General features: G+C 42.3%; 1 protein-coding gene across 6 annotated transcripts in view; it reads right to left on the reverse strand.

Annotated features, from left to right (window-relative positions):
• GTF2E2 (general transcription factor IIE subunit 2) overlaps positions 1 to 12,718 on the reverse strand; it is an 80,482-nt gene extending 67,764 nt beyond the window's left edge. For 4 of the 6 annotated variants that reach the window (XM_086380909.1, XM_086380904.1, XM_086380902.1 and 1 more), the window contains exons 1-2: positions 12,500 to 12,718; positions 7,674 to 7,837 (exon numbers count right to left, since the gene is read on the reverse strand). In XM_086380909.1, coding sequence (XP_086237035.1) covers positions 7,674 to 7,833 — 160 coding nt within the window. In that variant the 5' untranslated portion in view covers positions 7,834 to 7,837; positions 12,500 to 12,718. Of the gene's footprint in view, positions 1 to 7,673; positions 7,838 to 11,983 lie in introns of all 6 variants that reach the window. The other 2 variants (XM_086380905.1, XM_086380903.1) reach the window with 2 other exon arrangements.
• Between the last annotated feature and the right edge of the window lie 8,725 nt (positions 12,719 to 21,443).

The following is a 21,443-nucleotide window of genomic DNA, read 5'->3' on the forward strand; positions in this document are numbered from 1 at the left end:
TAACACAAATCACATAATCAACTTTCAAAGGACTTCTGAAACTTAGATATACAAAATATTTTGGTAACCAGGAGCAATTCTGAGCAATTGTTAAAACCACATTTTCATAAATTGAAAAACTTGGGGTCCATGCCATAGATGGGAAGCATACAGGTCCTTTAATAACCAGACTTTTTGATCATGAACACTATCTTTTCCCTACCTTACTCTGTAATTTATTTAACTCGTTCAAAAAATACATATTGCGTGCTTCTATGTGAGAGTGATTAGGTTACAACAGCAAACAGGTAATCATGGCTCAGTGGGTAAAGAATCTGCCTGCAATGCAGGAGACACAGGAGACGCAAGTTCAATCCCTGCGTCGGGAAGATCCCCTGGAGGAGGGCATGGCAACCCACTCTAGTATTCTGGTCTGGAGAATCTCCCATGGGGAAAATCCCATGGACTCAGGAGCCTGGCAGACTACAGCCCAAAGGGTTGCAAAGAATCGGACTTGACTGAGCAGACTAAGCACGCACAATCATGCAATTACAGTAGCACAAACAGCTTTGTCAGAACAGGGAGTGCTGTGGGAATTCAAAGGCTAAACAATGAACACAAACTGGCAAGTGGGACTCAGGAGCCTGGCAGACTACAGCCCAAAGGGTTGCAAAGAATCGGACTTGACTGAGCAGACTAAGCACGCACAATCATGCAATTACAGTAGCACAAACAGCTTTGTCAGAACAGGGAGTGCTGTGGGAATTCAAAGGCTAAACAATGAACACAAACTGGCAAGTGGGAAGGACTTTTAGGCTGAAACCTAAGAGAGAAATAGGAGCTCACCAAAGGAAAGAGGGAAGGAGATAAGAAAGAAAGTTCTATTAAGAGGAAATATTATGACCAAAGACCAAGAGGCAAAAGAAAGCAAAGCATGTTGGAGGGGCTCCAAGCCAGTGGCACTAGGACCGAGTGTAAGAACACTGAGCTCAGATTCAGAACAGAGGTAAACAGAATGGCCACGAGAGAGGCGAGCCCAGGAGACCCGGCAAGCAGCTGACAATCCAGTGATAATGACCCAGGCTAGGGTGCTATGGCAGTCTTTGCTGTTTACACCCAGTATTTCCAGCTCCCCTCTCATTCAGCACATGGAAGTGGTGGGGTACACAGCCCTGTGATGAGGTCTGGTCAATGAGGTGGTATGTGTCACCTCCAAGTGCTAGTCTCTCAGCTGTGTCTGACTCTTTGCGACCCCATGGACTGTAGCTCACCAGGCTCCTCTGTCCATGGGATTCTCCAGGCAAGAATATTGGAGTGGTTGCCATTGCCTTCTCCAGGGGATTTTCCTGACCCAGGGATCAAACCCAGGTCTCCTGCATTGCAGGCGGAGTCTTTATCATTTGAGCCACCAGGGAAGTCCAAACCAGAGCATTTAACTGCCAGGCAAGATTTTCCAGAGTTCTCTTTCCTCAGTCATTGAAACCAACAACATTTGAAGTATCACCTACTATGTCAGCTTGGGTCCTTGAGTGACTACAATGAGTTAAGACCCCTGTCAACATATGACAAACACATGATATGAAACAAACAAACCTTTGCTGTTTTAAACCACTGAGATTTTGGAGCAAAGATATTCTTGCTCAGATGCTCAGTTGTGTCCAACTCTGCAACCCCATGGACTGTAGCCCGCCAGGCTCCTCCATCCATGAGATCCTCCAGGCAGGAACACTGGAGTTGCTTGTCATTTCCTTCTCCAAAAGATATTCTTAAGTAGATAAAAGAGACTCGTTCTAAGAGTAGATTTCTGCTAATGCTTAAAACAGTTTCTAAAATTTTGTTCGTGCATGTGTGTTTAGTCAGTCATTCATGTCTGACTCTGAGACCCCACGGACTGTAGCCTGCCATGCTCCTCTGTCCATGGAATTTTCCAGTCAAGAATACTGGAGTAGGTTACCATTTCCTTTTCCAAGAAATCTTCCCAACTCAGGGATCAAACTCAAATCTCCTACGTCTCCTGCATTGCAGGCTGATTTTTTTTTTACCACTGAACCCCTTTTGGGAAGCCCAAAATTTTCTTTACTATGAATTAACTCAATATGAATTTCATTAAGGGACTTCTGAAAGTCCAGTGGTTAAGACTCCATGCTCCTTATGCAGGGGCAATAGGCAGGATCCCTGGGGGGCACAAGACAGCCAAAAAATTAAGAACAAAAAGAATTTTGATTTAAATTTAACTAAAAGGAGAGATAATCAAATCTAATGTATGTGCTAGAAAGAATGATAAACCTGCTTTGATAGAAAGACTGGCTCTGCTTTAATATCAGTTAGTAAAACAGTCTGAAAACCACATAACAAGATGACATCAGTAAAGATTACTACTGCTACACTTTGAAGTAGGTAAATAATTTCTGTTGTGAACTAAGTTACACTGATCTAGTTCTCTAAAAAATAATATATTAAGAGTAAACTAAATCCAAAATAAGAAGGGAAGAAATTATGAAGTAGAAATAAAAATTTTAAAAACCAGAAAAACAGAGAAAAAGCAATGAAACAAAGAGTTAGCTTTTATTAAAAAAAAAAAAAAAAGATCAACAAAATTGACAAATCTTTAAGCGAGACTAACCAAAACAAATAAACAACAACAAAATTCCTAAAATCAGAAACTAAAGTGGGGAGGGATAGCACTACTGATCATACAGAAATCAAAGCACTGCAAGGGAATAGTCTGAAAACCTTTGGAAAACGTAGATGATGAAATGGACAAACTCCTAAGAAAGACACAGAGTACAAAAATTAACTCAAGAAGAAACAGAAAATCTGAACAGATCTATATGAAGAAATTTCTATGAAGAGCATCCCACAAAGGAAAGATCAGGCCCAAAAGGCTTTCCATGTGAATTTTATCAAATATTTAAGAAGAAATTTTTATCAAAACCTTCCAGAGAACAGAGGAAAGGGAATACCTCACAAATCATTTTATGGCCAGAAATACCCCAAAAGGCACAAAAAAACTACAGACCATATCATATCCCTCACAAATAGAGATACAGAAATCCTGTACAAAACATCAACAAAGTGAATCCTACAACAAATAAAAAGGATTATACACCACAATCAAGTAGAATTTATTCCAAGAATATAAGGTTGGTTTAACATTTTAAAATCAATCAGCATAATATCCACATTAATAAGAAAAAGAACAAACATGTCAATGGATGCTGAACAAGTTTTTAATAGTAGCCACTACACAGTTATAGTAAAAGTTCTCAACAAACTAAACCGAAATAGAGGGGAACTCCTGCAGCTAACAACATACTACAACATGGAAGACTGAACGCTTTCCCCCTAAGATTAGGAACAAGGCAAAGATGTTCACACTTACTACTATTAGTAGCCAATATTGACAAGAAAAGAAATAAAAGGTATTCACACTGGAAAGCTGAAGTGAAACTTCCTATTCACAAATGCCATTATCTTCCCCGTGCTTGTGCTCAGTCACTAAGCCGCACTGACTGTGCAACCCTGTGGACTGTAGCCCACCAGGCTCCTCTGTCCATGGGACTTCCCAGGCAAGAATACTGGAGTGGGTTGCCATTTCCTTCTGCAAGGGATCTTCCTGACCTGGGGACTGATCCTGGTCCCTGGACTGGCAGGTGGGTTCTTTACTGCTGGACCACCAGGGAAGCCCCAATCTCACATAATCCGTAAAACTTCACACAAAAAAAACTAGAAATAATGAGTTCAGCAAAGTTGCAGAGTTCAAGATCAATGCACACAAATATAGTGTATTTCTAATAGTAGCAATTAACAATCCAAATACCAAATTAAGAAAATAATTTCATTCACAATATAAAAAAAAACATTTAGAATTTAATAGAGCAAGACTTACACATTAAATACTACAAAGCATTGCTGAAAGAAATAAGAAACCTAAATAAATGCAAAGACAGCCATATTAACTGGCTGCAAGACTTATTGTTAAGGTAGCAATTCTCAATGCAATCTCCATCAAAATCACAGGTGACTTTCTCACAAATGAAAACAAGCTGATCCTAAAATTTATATGGAAATGCAAAGGATCCAGGAAAACCAAAACAACCTTGAAAAAGGTAACAGGACTGAAGGACTTATACCTCCTAATTCCAAAATGTTACCAGAATGCTACAGCTATCAAGAGACTGTGGTACTGGCATCAGTTCAGTCGCTCATTTGTGTCCAATTCTTTGTGACCCCATGGGCTGCAGCACGCCAGGCCTCCCTGTCCATCACAAGTCCCTGAGTTTACTTAAACTCATGTCCATTGAGTCCGTGATGCCATCCTCTGTCATCATCTCATCCTCTGTCATCCCCTTCTCCTCCTGCCTTCGATATTTCCCAGCTTCATGGTCTTTTCAAATGAGTCAGTTCTTCACATCAGGTGGCCAAAGTATTGGAGTTTCAGCTTCAACATCAGTCCTCCCAATGAATATTCAGGACTGATTTCTTTTAGGATGGACTGGTTGGATCTCCTTGCTGTACAAGGGACTCTCAAATGTCTTCTCCAACACCACAGTTCAAAAGCATCAATTCTTCAGTGATCAGCTTTCTTTATAGTCCAAATCTCACATCCATATATGACTACTGGAAAAACCATAGCTTTGACTATACAGACCTTTTCTCGCAAAGTAATATTTCTGCTTTTTAATATGCTGTCTAGGTTGGTCATAACTTTTCTTCCAAGGAGCAAGCATCATTTCATGGCCGCAGTCACCATCTGCAGTGCTTTTGGAGCCCATAAAGCTAAAGTCTGTCACTGTTTCCCCATCTATTTGCCATGAAGTGATGGGACCGGATGCCATGATCTTAGTTTTCTGAATGTTGAGTTTTAAGCCAACTTTTTCACTCTAGTTTTTCACTTTATCAGGAGGCTCTTTAGTTCTTCTTCACTTTCTGCCATAAGGGTGGTGTCATCTGCATATCTGAGGTTACTTATGTTTCTCCTGGCAATCTTGATTCCAGCTTGTGTTTCATCCAGTCCAGCGTTTCTAAATGATGTACTCTACAAATAAGTTAAATAAGCAGGGTGACAATATACAGCCTTGACGTACTCCTTTCCCTATTTGGAACCAGTCTGTTGTTTCATGTCTAGTTCCAACTGTTGCTTCTTGACCTGCATACAGGTTTCTCAGGAGGCAGGTCAGATGGTCTGGTATTCCCATCTCTTCAAGAATTTTCCACAGTTTGTCGTGATCCACTACTTTGATGTAGTCAATAAGGCAGAAGTAGATGTTTTTCTGGAACTCTCTTGCTTTTTTGATGATCCAACGGATGTTGGCAATTTGATCTCTGGTTCCTCTGCCTTTTCTAAATCCAGCTTGAACATCTGGAAGTTCACTGTTCGCATACTGTTGAAGCCTGGCTTGGAGAATTTTGAGCATTACTTTACTTGTGTGTGAGATGAGTGCAATGGTGCAGTAGTTTGAGCATTCTTTGGCATTGCCTTTCTTTGGGGTTGGAATGAAAACTGACGTTTTCCAGTCCTGTGGCCACTGCCGAGTTTTCCAAATTTGCTGGCATACTCAGTGCAGCGCTTTCACAGCATCATCTTTGAGGATTTGGATAGTTCAACTGGAATTCCATCACCTCCACTAGCTTTTTTCGTAGTGATGCTTCCTAAGACCCATTTGACTTCTCCTTCCAGGATGTCTGGCTCTAGGTGAGTGATCACACCATTGTGATTATCTGGGTCATGAAGATCTTTTTTGTACAATTCTTCTGTGTATTCTTGCCACCTCTTCTTAATATCTTCTTTTTTTTTTTTTATTTTTTTATTTTTTTCCTCTAATTTTATTTTATTTTTAAACAATATCTTCTGCTTCTGTTACGTCCCTACCATTTCTGTCCATTATTGTGCCCATCTTTGCATGATGTCAATGGAAATCATGAGTCAATGGAAACTAACTGAGATTCCAGAAGGAAAAAAAAAAACTCATTTGTAGTCAACTGATATTCAACAAGGGTGCCAATGCAAGTCAAAAGTGAGAAGCAAGTGGTTCCCCCCCTCAAGAAATTGCACAGGGACAAATGAATAACCACAAAAAGATGAATTTAGACTCTTACATTAAAACCACTCATTAAGAAATCAACCCAATGGATCACAGGCCTAAATATGAGAGCTAAAACTATAAAACTCTTAGAAGGAAACACAGGAGTAAATATTTTTATGAGCTTAGGTTAGGCAAAGGTTTCTTAAATATGACACCAGAAACACATGTAAGGGAATTCCACAAGCTTGCCTAGTGGTTAGAACTCCACACTTTCACTCCCAAGGCCTGGATTCAATCATTGGTCAGGGAACTAAGATCTCACAAGCCATAGCATGCCCCTCTACCTGCCTCCAGAAAAACAACAACTTTTACAAATCAATAGGAAGACAACTCAATTTTTTCATAGGAAAAAAAACAATCTGAATACACATTTCATCAAAAGACACATGAATGATTAATAGCACATGAAATTCTATTCATATTGAAGCCACAATGATATCACTTCACACCCACTAGAAAGACTATAATCAAAATGGCAAGAATGAGAAAAAATAGATTCCTCATGCATTAACGGTGAAATGTAATATGGTACAGCCATTCTGGTAGTTTCTTAAAAAGTTAAACATAAATTTACCACATAACCCAGAAATTCCACTCAGGTCTCTTTCCAAGAGAAAATAAACACACGCCCACACAAAGGCTTGTACATGAATCTTCCCAGCAGCGCTATTCTTAACAGCCAGAAAGTAGAAATAATCTAAATGTCCATTAACAGGAAAAGGATAGGCAAATTGTGGTATATCCATCTAGTGAAATACTCTTTAGCAATAAAAATGCAATGAAATGCTGATATATGGGATGACACGGATGGACACTGAATAAAGTATCAGCAAACTGAATCACACAACAGAGGATTACACACCATAACCAAGTAGGCTTTATTCCAAGAATGCAAGGTTGGTTTAACATCTGAAAATCAATTAATTAATACCATATTAATTAACTGGAGTAGGTTGCCATTTAATTAACTGGAGCAAGAAACAGCAACCTACTCCAGTATTCTTGCCTGGAAAATACCATGAACAGAGGAGCCTGATGGGCTACAGTTCACAGGGTCACAAAGCCTGAGCACAGCACAGCACACAGCACCGTATTAACAAAGAACAAGAACAACATTATCATCTCAACAGATGTCAGGAAAAAGAAGCCACATACTGAAGAACATATTCTGTACAATTTCATTTACAGGTAATGTCCAGAAAAGGCAAAGAGACAAAGATTATCAGTTATCAGGGGCTGAGGTGGGAACAAGGAGTGACTACCAATTGGCACAAGGAATCTTTTGAGGGTGATGGAAATGTTCAAAAATTCAATGCAGTAACAGCTGCACAACACTGTAAACTTACTAAAAATCTCTGAATTATACACTTAAAATAAGCGAACTATAAGGTACGTAATTTAAACCTCAATGAACTTTTTTTTTTAAAGATAACCTAAATTCTAATTACAAAACAACTATTAACATCTTAAGAGCAAAAAAAAACCTCATCATTCCAGCCCTTATACTTAACAAACTAAGAATCAATACGAATGTTGAACTAAAAAATGAACTTACCATGACTAAGTGGTTCCCTGAAAAATAAAAACTAAATAGTCAATTCTACTAACCAGAATTTTGTTTAGAGCCCGATGATCCTCCATGTTCTAGCTTTGCTTTTTTCTTCTTTGATGATGATGCCTCAGAAGACACAGAACGTTTTTCTACTACAGGAGTGGAAAGAGCTCGTTTTTTGAACAGCTCCCGTTCTCTCAAAAGGCTTGGATCCATAATGCTGCAAAGGTAAAAATAAGTTTTAATACAGATTCAAGTCACTCAAATCTATATGCCAAATCCACAGGTGTCAACAAAAGTTACTTCCCAAACAAAACTGCCTTTTATTACTAGTTCTCTAGGACTTGTATTCATTCACTTACTCATTCACTAAAAAAAAAATATTTAATTCATGCCTGTTATGTGCCAAGCACTGGTAAAGAAAAACAGGATTATTCTCTAAAGCTCCAGAACTTATGCTGTCCAAGATGACTGCCACTGGCTGAAGTGCCAACTTAGCACCTTAAGCGGGGACAGAGTTGAGATGTACTCTAAGTGTAAAATACACACCAGATTTAAAAAGACTCAATACAGGGACTTCCCTGATACTCCAGTGGTTAAGACTGCACTGACAATGCCGGAAACACAGGTTCAGTCCCTGGTCAGGGAACTAAGATCCCTGGATGGCATGAGGGGCAGCCAAAAAACTAAAAAGACTCAATATAGCAAAAAAACGTTCTAAATTACTGAAATACTTTAAATGGATTATGTGATAACTAGAGATTAATGTAATAATATTGTGGATATACTGGGTTAAGTAAAATATTAATTTGCCCTATTTTTTCTTTTTTCTTAAATTACGGCCACTAGAAAATTTAAATTACATGTGTGGCTGACACTCCCAGCTCACACGGTATTCCTACTGGAGAATGGCGCTTCAGAAGCACTGGGTGGAAATTAGGAGACAGATTTAGGCTCATTGCAAAAAAAGAACCATCAGAATTAGTTGTTAATTAAAAGGTATATTTTCAAGCACTGGAGAAGGAAATGGCAACCCACTCCAGTATTCTTGTCCCTGAATAATCCCAGGGACAGAGGAGCCTGGTGGGCTGCCGTCTATGCGGCTGCAGAGTCGGACACAACTGAAGTGACTGAGCAGCAGCAGCAGCACAGATGGACTCTCTACCATAAATAATGAAGAGGCTGACTTAATATTTGTTAAGAAATAGCTACAGAAAACTTCTGCTTTGGAAGGAGGTGGGACTAGATAGATCTCTTTGGGTTTTCTTCCGTTTTAAAATTCAACATTCTGAGCAATTTCAGTACAACCAGAGAAACCACAGGTTATTCAAGAAGAATTTTAAAACACTCCTCTCTTGTCTGAACTCTCCCTAGAACGCTACGGAGAGTCTCAGAAGTACACGAGATGACGATGTAAATGATTTCTACGCTTTTTAGACTAGTGTTCATAAGCTCATAAGCGAAGTCTCAGAGGAAATGAAAAGGAGCAGGACCCTATGGTCCTTGCTGCCCCCTCTCCCAAGTCCTCTGCCTGCCTTCTGTCTGTGGAAAGGTTCAGAGTTTACTCAGAGAAGTGAGAAATGAAGAAGCAAGGGAAAACAATCAAAGGAGACTAAATAAGAGTCCCTTGGACTGCAAGGGGATCCAACCAGTCCATTCTGAAGGAGATCAGCCCTGGGATTTCTTTGGAAGGAATGATGCTAAAGCTGAAACTCCAGTACTTTGGCCACCTCATGTGAAGAGTTGACTCATTGGAAAAGACTCTGATGCTGGGAGGGATTGGGGGCAGGAAGAGAAGGGGACGACAGAGGATGAGAAGGCTGGATGGCATTACCGACTCGATGGACGTGAGTCTGAGTGAACTCTGGGAGTTGGTGATGGACAGGGAGGCCTGGCGTTCTGCAATTCATGGGGTCACAAAGAGTAGGACACGACTGAGCGACTGAACTGAGTCATTAAGCACAGTCAAGGACCTTTAGTTCCTTCTCAAGGACTACAGATAATAATCTGAGCCATATCCTGTGAGCTTGTCTTACGGATACTGAAACCCCAGGTGGGAGAAGTTACTACATGATGACCAGACTGTACCCACAACAGAAGCTGCCACAATTCTGAGAACTGGCCTCAAAGAAATGCGAACAAATGGACCCCGGAACTGAAGATTAACTGTACCTAAAGCAACCAAGGCGACGCTGGTCAGTCTGATGACCAAAGTGAAGATAACTGTCAGAGCTGACTGTGCTGTTTCTGCGACAGCCCCCTTCTTTTATCTATAAAAGTTCTTGCCCCACCGCCAATGCGGGGGGAGAGGGAGGGGCGGCGCAGCGAATCGGCCTTTGGACAGACAGATGCCCTCCCCCAGCCTGCTTTATTTCAAATAAGCAAACTTTCCTTTCCACCAACCTGGACTGCTTACGGGCTTTTGAGCGGCGAGTAGCCAGACCCCACACACCCTTCTGTGACAAAAAAGAGACTCTAAGACGTTGAAAGCTTTCAGGCATGGGGTAGCTCAATAAATATTTTGTAAATGACTAACAACAGAAGAACTTTAAATTGCCCTAGCCTCTCTGTTAATAGTTTTACAAGCCTTTATTAAATGTCTTCTGTTTGTGGGGCACGGTACTGCACTGCAGCCTTTGGAAAGTTTTGGAAGATAAATCCTTGTCTTCATGTAAGCAGCTTACATTTGAGAACATGAAAGCACTCAGCCCCTCGCTTAAAAAGCAATGAATAAATAAAACGTGACTTAGCGCGCTGAAAGTTAAAAATGTAAGCACTGAATATCACTCAGTCATGAAAAAGAACGAAATACTCTATATGCACAATATGGTTGGACCTAGAGATTACCACACTAAGTCTGAAAGACAAAGACAAATAGCATATGATTTCATTACTTGTGGAATCTAAAACATGACTGAAGGAACACATCTACGGAACAAAACAGACTCACAATTGTAGAGAACAAGCTTGTGGTTGTCAAGCAAGAAGGGGAGGAGAGAAGGGAAGGGCTGGCAGTTTGGGATTGGCCAATGCAAACTATTCTACAGAATGGATACACAGGTCCTACTGCACAGTGCAGGGAACTATGTCCAATATCCCGTGATAAACCATAATGGAAAAGAATATGACAGAGTGTATGTTTAAGCCACTCTGCTATACAGCAGAAATTAGAAACACCTGTAAATTAACTATACTTCTATAAAATTTTATAAAAGCACTGATAAGAAATAAACTTGTCAAACTTTAGTTAAGGAAAGAAGAATCACTGACCCTGGACCTCGAATCTAAGACCACCCTAAATTCTGACCCCTGACAGTAACATGACCTAGGGAATCCACTAGACCTCTCTAAACCCAATTTCATCATAAGTAAAATGAGGGTACTACCATGCTGTCTACATCTAGCCCAACTGTAAGAATAAAATGAGAAAATGTTTGTGAAAGTGATTTTTTAAGTAGCAAAGCTAGACCAACGTGTTATTTCAGAATTCTTATTTTGACTTGGATCTGAAAAGAAATAACCCAGTGATTATACCCAGGTGAGGAAGGCAGAAGACAGTCTTAGGGGAGGGAAAGTGTATTAGAACAAGAAAGAATTCCCCAATGATGTGGTGGGGGAAACAAGCCTAAAACAACAAACATCTGCTGATTTCACTTTGTAAAGACAGATTATTAACCCAGGCTTTTATAATCACGATTTTAACACAGATTTAAATAAAAGTCTTACAGTTTACAAAGACCTGGATGTTAACAGCATTCGATTCTCACAACTCTATGAGATAGCAGGTATTTATCCTATTACACCTGAGGAGGCAGAGTTAAGATCACACAGCTGAAAGTAGACAGCCTGGACGCCAGGAGACTGATTCCTAAACCAGGTGCTCCTTATTCCAGACCTAAAATGCTGGTAAAAGCCTCCAAAACAAAAGCGACCTGTGTGGTACGGGTAAAGTTCAATGGTCCCTAGAACAGAAGGTTTAATGTCTTTCACCATCACATGCTCTGCCTAACTTTTCCACCTTTTTCTCAGAAGACTACTCCGCATCTGTAGAGTTTCATATGTACTGACCTGTGTAGTAAACAGGACACATCAACCTCCCCGTTTTACATTAAAACACACACATCACTGCCACAACTCAGTGAGTTCACGTGTTCCCCACTGAGAAGCCAAAAGTTCAGTGAAAATCTTTTAACTGCAAAGCCCACATCCCTCCCATTTTATCATTTGACTTTATCATTTATCCACTTTATCATTTGATTTCTTTCAACCTTTCAACTCTTTCCTCTCTTGCTTCATTTGCCTGCCTGAGCCTCGCAGGGGCCCATATTGCTTTGAATAGCCGGCAAGCTGAGAAGAGACTGCTTACCCATGAAAAGACAGCAATGTAGAAGTGGAAGGGGAAAAAGTACCGCAGCGACTTGTTTTGGAAAATGTCTTTAAACTCTGCAGAAAACTATTATAACTCAAAGATTAGGAATCATTCCAAAGTAGGTTTCCAAGAAGCAGTTGAAAAAAAACAAAAAAATCCGTGAAGGAGCGCCTAAATCACAGCCTTTACTTGGCTGGGCGCCACGGTTCCCCAAACTCCACACACCTGGTCCGTGTGGCTACAGCTAATGTAAGTTTGGGGGCTCAGGAGAGGCACGACCAGCTCTCCAATTCGAATTTCCCCGCTTTCCAACCCAAAACTTTGCTCACTGAACCTCCGGCCTCAGAAACAATGCTCCCGAGAAGCTGTAACCGGGTTAAGCGTTTCGGGCAGGGAACCGCAGCCCCGGCTTCCCGCGGGACGGGAGGCCGCGTGCCCCCGGGAGTGGGAGGAGGCCCCGCAGAACAACAGGCTGGGGCTCCGCGCCCCAAACCTGGCGTCCGCAGCTCCTACCTGAGCCAGGAGGGCCGCCCCACGCGCCCCGCCGCCGCCTCCCAGAGCCTCCGCCTGGACCAGCCGCCCACGCCCGCGTGGCTGCCGCTTCGGGCTCGTTGTCAGCGCCTCCGCCGCCCGGCACGCATGCCCAGCGCTGCCCCGCCAGTTCGGGGGTCTTCGCACTGGCGGCGGTGGCTGAGGCGGCGTCTCTTCCCCCAGCTCCGCCCGCCACTTCCTGATCGGGCGGCTGGGAGCTCAGTCCCGGTAGGCACCGCGGCGCCTCGGCCGCTGAGAACGCGCGTGCGTCATCCCGTGCTCCGCCCAGGTATCGCGGGAGGAGAATCTACCAACTTGGGCGTCCCGATCTCCATGACAACGGGGGGAATGATTGGGGGCGGGACGTAACTAGGAGTTGAGTCGGTTCAGTTCAGTCCCTCAGTCGTGTCCGACTCTTCGCGACCCGGTGGACTGCAGCACGCCAGGCCTCCCTGTCCATCACCAACTCCCGGAGTCGAGTAGCCGCAGCTAAAATGGTGCGACTTTACATTAGATGCTATTCACCATCACCTAAAATTCGGAGAACGTTGTTCCAGCTCTCTCTCTACACAACTGAAACAAGAGACCCAGTGAAACTAAATGACTGGCTCGAGACAGTACAGCTAGCAAAGGCAAATTCTAAAGCCAAGTCCGGTTTCTGAACTCCCATCCCTGTAAACTCTCTTAGGAAAGGATTGCGATTCAACAGCGTAAAGGGGTAAAAATAAAAATTAAGCGGCAAAAAAGACAACTGCCCTTGTCCACAGCCTGCAATGTATTGGACCATGCCAAATTGTGGTGCTGGCCTTGCCTCACTCCTGCAGCCTGAAGCGACCGCATGGCCAGTGCGCTACTATTTTATAGCTGTCCTTTACTTAATGCTGGTTACTCCTCAAGTTACTTGTGTTTTGGTTTTCACATCTGGGAAATGGGAATAATAATTGAACTACCACAATGGGTTACTTTCATCGGATTGTTGTGAAGATTGAATGAGATAATACATAAATTTTTAATCAAAACTTGGAATTAAAGCCAAAAGATGATTGGGTATTTTTTTACATTTTTATTTTATTTATTTTGGCTGTGCTGAGGCTTCATTGTGACAGGCAGGCTCCTGCTCTAGTTGTGGTGCAAGGGCTTAGTTGCCCAGCAGCCTGTGGGATCTTAGTTCCCCTACCAGGGATCGAACCCACCGCCCCCTCATTGGAAGGCAACCAGGGAAGTCCCTGTATGGCTTTTTAAAATTGATTTCATTCTATAGGATTTTGTAATAAACACACTTGATATTCATTTGACACCCTCAGGAAACATAACTTCATTTAGAAAACAATTTATTAGGACTCAAAGATTTTATAACCCAGGAAAAATTGATGAGGTGTAATGAGGAGGAGCAGTCATAAACTGAAAAAAAAATTCCAAAGCTTAAAATTACATTGTCCTGAGAAACATAAGCCAGTTTTATATAAATTTATTTTTATTTCATCCCTTCCCCAGTGATTATGTAAGTACCAATTTACCATGTAAGTCTCAATTTACTCATGGAATCAGTTCTACCATTCTGCTAGCTTCCTTCTTAATGAATGAGAGAATTCCTATAAATGAACAGTGGCTAAACCATATATGCTTATAAAACTCTGGCCCACTTGAGAAACCAAGCCACAACCTCTGCTGCAATCAGCTCAGAATGGTCAAGATTTACTCAAAGGCTGCCAACTTCCCTGTTTCAGACATCCTTTCTCCAAGTTCCCCTTCCAGCGCATACTACAAGTGTTCCACCACCACCGCCCCCCACCCAGCTTTTTTTCCCTCTATAAAGCTTCCCCTCTCCATGATTGCCTTTGAATCTCTGCTAAATGCAAGAGATGGTGGCTGACTCTCTTGCTTAACATTGTAGCAAGGGATGTGATCTCTCTTCTCATTTGCGTGGTCTTCGTTTTTTAGTAGTGTTTAATAAAACTTGGCGTCACCGACTTGATGGACATGAGTTTGAGTGAACTCCGGGAGTTGGTGATGGATAGGAAGGCCTGGCATGCTGCAATTCATGGGGTCTCAAAGAGTCGGACACGACTGAGCGACTGAACTGAACTGAACCGAATAAAACTTGGATACATACATGCTCCTTACTAATCACTTGAGACAGGATTTTAACAATTAGAGAATCATGCTTTGACAGAACTAGATTTACCAGATGGACAGCATGCAAGGAAGTTAGAAGATAAACTAAGGTACTAAGGTACATTAAAATTCTGAAGAGTTTGAGCAAATGCCAATTCAAATTAGCCCCAAACCAAAAATGATTAGCACTCCACTCCATAGAAATTAGGGGAAAGGTTTTTTACAGAGAAGACAAGGAAGCAAATCAAAGAAAGTATTGATTGGTTACAGCTCTTAAGTGGCTGCCTTATTGGGAAATCCTAGTTGGCTATTGGTGATTCGTTCATAAGTTTCATTTTTTTGGATTCCAGTGACTCTGCCTTAGGTCATCGTTTCACGTGTAGACTTACCAAGGCTTTGGAGCCACCCAGGTCTATGGCCTCCTTGTTTAAGTACTTGGACAAAATACTCACAAGCATTCCTTTATTTCAATATTCTGTCTCATTTCAGCCAGCTGGAACACCTATGTGGTGGTGGTGGTGTTCTAGTTGCTAAGTTGTGTACAATTCTTGTGACCCCATGGACTGTAACCCACCAGGCTCTTCTGTCCATGCGATTTCCCAGGCAAGAATACTGGAATGGATTGCCATTTCCTTCTCCAGGGGATCTTCCTGACCCAGGGATTGAACCAGGTCTCCTGCATTGAAAGCAGTCTCCTGCATTGCAGGTGGATTCTTTACCAACTGAGCCATCCCAGAAGCCCTGGAACACCTATAGGACATGTTAACCCTTCTAATACCAATATTGGAATATGTTGCTTATAATACTAACCCTCAAATCTCAACTGCCCCACCTTTCCCCCAAAATTATAGCTGTTATTATCATTGTCCAACTTGAAACCCTCTCTTAAACACCCCAGCAAATCATTAAAATAAATAAATGATCAACAACATCAACCAGTGGCATCATTTCTCTCTATTCTGGCTATTTGCTGTGACTAAGTCATAACACCGAAAGCAACGACTGCATTCATTCAAAACACTTTTGGGTGATATCCTGCACTCTGAAGGTACTCTTCAAGTGATACCAAAAATTAAGTCCCTATATGGCCTGTAAATAGGCCATTTTTGTGTCAAACATACTTACACGTGGACAACACACTTACCAGTGAACTAGAAAAGGATTCTGTTTTTGTCTACTGGTAATGTTGACTATGTGATGACTGAATGATAACCACATTTCCAAACATCAGCCCAAATTATCCTGATTTCAGAGAATTCAAGATGTGAGGTTAAACATACAGACTTTCATTCTACCTTTTCATCCTTGCTACACAATATGGACACCATGCGGATGGCTTCTGAAGCAACTTCTAGCCAGGGCTCAGGGAAGGAATAGGAAAAACATTTCACTCTGAGGTGAGGGACGTGATGGTTTATAGGAATGGCTATTTGTGTAATATACACTGTCTCCACAACTGATGCTTCAATAGTTTAATTACTATAGCCTCAGTATTTCTGGGTCAGAAGGGTGTGGTGAATGTCAAATTATATGAAGAAGGATCCAAGCTACTGATGCAATAGCAATCTATGTCTTATCTCATGAATGCTTCAAATATACTGCATACACTTTGGTAGACAGTGTGGTGACTTCTTCAGGGAAATATACTTTGTATATTTAAAAATAAAATTCTTCCCTCCTGGCCTATCCAAACCCTCTTACCCCAAGGAACAACTCAATATAACCACATGATTAATTCCAACACAGTGTTTAAATTATTTTTTACCATTTTGTTTAATTGTGATATATTGTGGTTGTGGTTTAGTTGCTAAGTCATGTCCAACTCTTTGTGACCCCACGGACTGTGTAGCCTACCAGGCTCCTCTGGCTCCTCTGCCCATGGGATTTTCCAGGCAAGAATACTGGAGTGGGTTGCCATTTCCTTCTCCTAGGGATCTTCCAGACCAGGGAATCAAACCCAGGTCATATATATATATATATATATATATATATAATTTTGACATTTCAACCATTTTAAAACATACAATTTTGTGGCATTAATCACATTCAAGATACTGTGAAATTATCATCATAATTTCTAAAAGTTTTCATCACCTCAGACAGAAACCCTGTACCCATTAAGGGATAACTTACCATTTCCTCTTCTCCTCAGTGCCTGCTCACTTCTAATCTACTTCCTTTTTATAATATTTATCTTTATTGATTTGGCTGCACTGGGTCCTAGTTGCGATATGTGGGATCTAGTTCCCTGGCCAGGGGTCAAACCTGTACCTTTTGCATTGGGAGTGTGGAGTCTTAAACACTGGGCCACCAGGGAAGTCCCCAGAGAGCTTTATCTGCTGCCACTGCTGCTGTGTGCGCTCAGTCGTGTCTGACTATGTGACCCCACGGACTGTTGCCCGCCAGGCTCCTCTGTCCATGGGGATTCTCCAGGCAAGAATACTGGAGTGGGTTGCCATTTCCTCCTCCAGGGGATCTTCCCAGCCCAGGGATCGAACCGGGTCTTCTGCACTGCGGGTGGATTCTTTACCACTAGGAAGCACGATCCACCACTTACTAGTAGTCATATGGCCTTGAGGCAATATTTAATCTCTGTAAACCTGTGCTTCCTCACCTGTGATGAAAAGGATTTTCTCAGGCAGCTTGGGCTGCTGTAACAAATTACCACAGACTGGGTGGCTTCAACAACATTTATATCTCACACTTCTGGAGGCCAGAAAACCCAAGATGAAGGAGTCAACAGAACCAGTGTTTGGTGAGAGCCTGCTTCCTGGATTGCAGACGGCTGCCTTCTTGCTGTGTCCTCACGTGGCAGAGAACAAAGTGACTGAAAGAAAGGAATCAAGCTCTCTCCCCTCTCTTCTTATAAGCACCAATCATGCCATGAAGGCTCCACGCACCTAATTACCTCCCAAAGACACTATCACCTAATACCATCCCACTGGGGGTTTCAATGTATGAATTGAGGGGGGCACAAACACACAGCCCATAAGAATTTAGTTCAGTCAGTTCAGTGGCTCAGTCATGTCCAACTCTTTGTGACCCCATGGACTGCAACATGCCAGGCTTCCCTGTCCATCACCAATTCCAGGAGCTTGATCAAACTCATGTCCATTGAGTCAGTGATGCCATCCAGCCATCTCATCCTCTGTCGTCCCCTTCTCCTCCTGCCTTCAATCTTTCCCAGCATCAGGGTCTTTTCCAATAAGTCAGTTCTTTGCATCAGGTGGCCAAAGTATTAGAGTTTCAGATTCAGCATCAGTCCTTCCAATGAATATTCAGGACTGATTTCCTTTAGGATTGACTGGTTGTATCTCCTTGCAGTCCAAGGTACTCTGAAGAGTCTTCTCCAACACCACAGTTCAAAAGCATCCATTCTTTGGCATTTAGCTTTCTTTGTAGTCCAACTCTCACATCCATACATGACTACTGGAAAAACCATAGCTTTTGACTAGATGGACCTTTGTTGGCAAAGTAATGTCTCTGCTTTTTAATATGATGTCTAGGTTGGTCATAGCTTTCCTTCCAAGGAGGAAGCATGTTTTCTTGGCTGCAGTCACCATCTGCAGTGCTTTTGGAGTCCCCAAAAATAAAGTGTGTCACTGTTTCCATTGTTTCCCCATCTATTTGCCATGAAATGATGGGACTGGATGCTATGATCTTAGTTTTCTGAATATTGAGTTTTAAACCAGCTTTTCACTCTCCTCTTTCACTTTCATCAGGAGGCTCTTTAGTTCTTCTTCACTTTCTGCCACAAGAATGGTGTCATCTGCATAGCTGAGGTTATTGATATTCCTCCCAGCAATCTTGATTCCAGCTTGTGCTTCATCCAGCCTGGCATTTTGCAGGATGTACTCTGCATATAAGTCAAATAAACAGGGTGACAATATACAGCTTTGACATACTCCTTTCCTAATTTTGAACCAGTCTGTTGTTCCATGTCCAGTTCTAATTGTTGCTTCTTGACCTGTATTCAGATTTCTCAGGAGGCAGGTAAAGTAGTGTGGTGTTGTGATCCACACAGTCAGTCTTTGATGTAGTCAATAAAGCAGAAGTAGATGTTTTTTAGGAACTCTCTTGCTTTTTCAATGATCCAACGGATGTTGGTAATTTAATCTCTGGTTCCTCTGCCTTTTCTAAATCCAGCTTGAACATCTGGAATTTCACAGTTCATGTACTGTTGAAGCCTGGCTTGGAGAATTTTTACCATTACTTTACTAGCGTGTGAGATGAGTGCAATTGTGTGGTAGTTTGAGCATTCTTTGGCATTGCCTTTCTTTGGGATTGGAATGAAACCTGACCTTTTCCAGTCGTGTGGCCACTGCTGAGTTTTCCAAATTTGCTGGCATACTCAGTGCAGCACTATCACAGCATCACCTTTTAGGATTTGAAATAGCTCAACTGGAATTCCATCACCTCCACTAGCTTTGTTCATAGTGATGCTTCCTAAGGCCCACTTGACTTCACATTCTAGGATGTCTGGCTCCAGGTGAGTGATCACTTCATCACTTATTTCTCACTCATGCTCCGTGTCTATTGTGGATGGGTCATAGCTCTACTCCATGTCATCCTCACTCCAGGATCATCAAACATCATGGCTATCAAACAAGGATTAAATGAGACCATAAAGGTAAGCCATTCACCAGAGTATGTGGATTACAGCAAGCAATCAGCAAATTATAGCTATTATTATTAGTATCCAAGTCTCCAGTTAAGGTCTATTCAAAGGTCACCAATGATTTCCCAATTGCCAAATCCAGTGGCTTCTATGGTAGGTTGTGTAATTGTTCATAATTACCTCTTCTTGAAGGAAGATTATTCTGCCCTGTTAAACATAGGAGTGGCATGTGACTTGCTTAGGCTAATGGAATGCGACACATGTAATAACTAAGCGAAGCTTTAAGAGCTAGCTTGTGATTCACTGTCTTGTTTTTTTCACCTGCCATATTCCAGGTTGGGGCACTGTGTCTACTGGATCCTGGAGTGAGGATGACATGGAGTAGAGCTATAACCCATCAACAATAGACACGGAGCATGAGTGAGAAATAAACTTTATGGTTGAAAGCCTCTGGGTTCATCCCTAGCCTGCTAGAGGAGTGCACTGAAACCTTAGCTCTTGCGCCCATAGAGCTAAGCACCAACCTATGTCCTACTGACATCCTCAGAGACGCTTCCCGAGGGGCAAACTGATCTCCCCATACAACAGCTGTAATTAGTCTCTATACTTTCAACAGTGGCTTCCCTGCTGGTTCAGTTGGTAAAGTGTCTGCCCGCAATGCAGGAGACCTGGGTTTGACCCCTGAGTCGGGACAATCCCCTGGAGAAGGAAATGGCAACCCACTCTAGTATTCTTGCCTGGACAACTCCATGGACAGAGGAGCCTGGTGGGCTACAGTTCATGGGCTCATAAAGACTCAGACACACATGACTGAGTGACTAATTTTCACTACTTTCAACACCATCCTTTTCTCAACTAGGGTCCATATATGAAAGTCAGCTGTCCCAATAACCCTTTGCCTGGCAGCAACTTCATTGTAAGTCATCAAAAAAACTTTCACTTGGGACTTCCCTGGCAGGCCAATGGTCAAGACTCCACCCTTCCAATGAAGGGGATGTGGGATGGATCCTTGTTTGGGAACTAAGATCCCACATGGCACATCCAAAAGATGGATAAAACAACAACAAAAAAAACCTTTCACTCAAAGAGTGAAGTCAAGGATGACTACAAATTTTTATTTTGCGTAAGTGAGTGAGTGGTGATCCATGTACTGAGATGGGAAAGGAGCGATTCTGGAGGAGGAAATGAGTTCGTTTGACCACATGAAGCTGACAGTCCCTATTAGATACCTAGGTGGAGCTGCTGCGTAGGCAGTTGGCCCCAGGAGTCAGCTTAGAGTTGGCATTCAAGGCCACAGAATTGAGGACATCCCTGGCGGTTCAGTGGTTAGGACCCTGCATTTCCATTGCAGGGGGCATGGGCCATGGGTTCAATCCATGGCAGGGAATTACGATCCGGCAAATCACGTGGCATGGCCCAAAAAAGATTTAAAGCCATGAAACTGGCTCAGTTCATCTGGGTAGTAAATGAAAATAGAAAAGAAAGACAAGAAATGAGTTCAAAGTCCCTCGAAGAAAGATCAGAAAGGATGCTGAGAAGGGACTAAGGAAGGAGAAGGAGAACTAAGGAAGAGTGGGTTTCCCAGAAGCTAAGTGAAGAAAGGTTTCAAGAAGAAAAGGTTGACCATGTAGTCATCAGTGACCTTCACAAGGGCAGTTATCATAGTGTGGTGAGGATGAATGCCTGAGTATTGACACAACATCCAGACAACTCTTTTAAGGGTTTTGCTAGAAATAGATTCAAAGTGATGAAGCAGCAGCGAGGGAGGGATATAAGATTAAGGAAGGATTTGGAATCAATGGGAGCTGATTATAGAACTGTGTATGTTGATGGTTCTCACCCAATGAGGAAAGAGAAATTCATGATGCAGAGAGAGAAGGGAGCAAAGTCCTCAAATATCTCTATCCGGATGCCTCCTTGGACCCCGGCTCCGGGTCATGCCTGTCCTTGGTTTGCTCCACAGCTCCTGGAGCTTTCCTATCACAGCGCTCACCACACTTGTGCACTCGTCAGCTTTCCTTCCTGATAGCTAACAATCTGGGGAATGGATAAAGCTACTCCTAGGAGAAAAAACCCAGGTTTGCCAGAGGACAACAAAGAGGATGAACATTTTAAGAACAACCCTTTAGGGAATTTCCTGGTGGTCCAGCACTTAGGACTCTGCTTTCGCTGATGAGGGTGCAGGTTCAACCC

Source organism: Bos grunniens, chromosome 27, assembly GCF_055505025.1.
Source record: "Bos grunniens cultivar Pamir isolate PY7600 chromosome 27, Bosgru_T2T1.0, whole genome shotgun sequence".
Taxonomy (NCBI): Eukaryota; Metazoa; Chordata; class Mammalia; order Artiodactyla; family Bovidae; genus Bos; species Bos grunniens.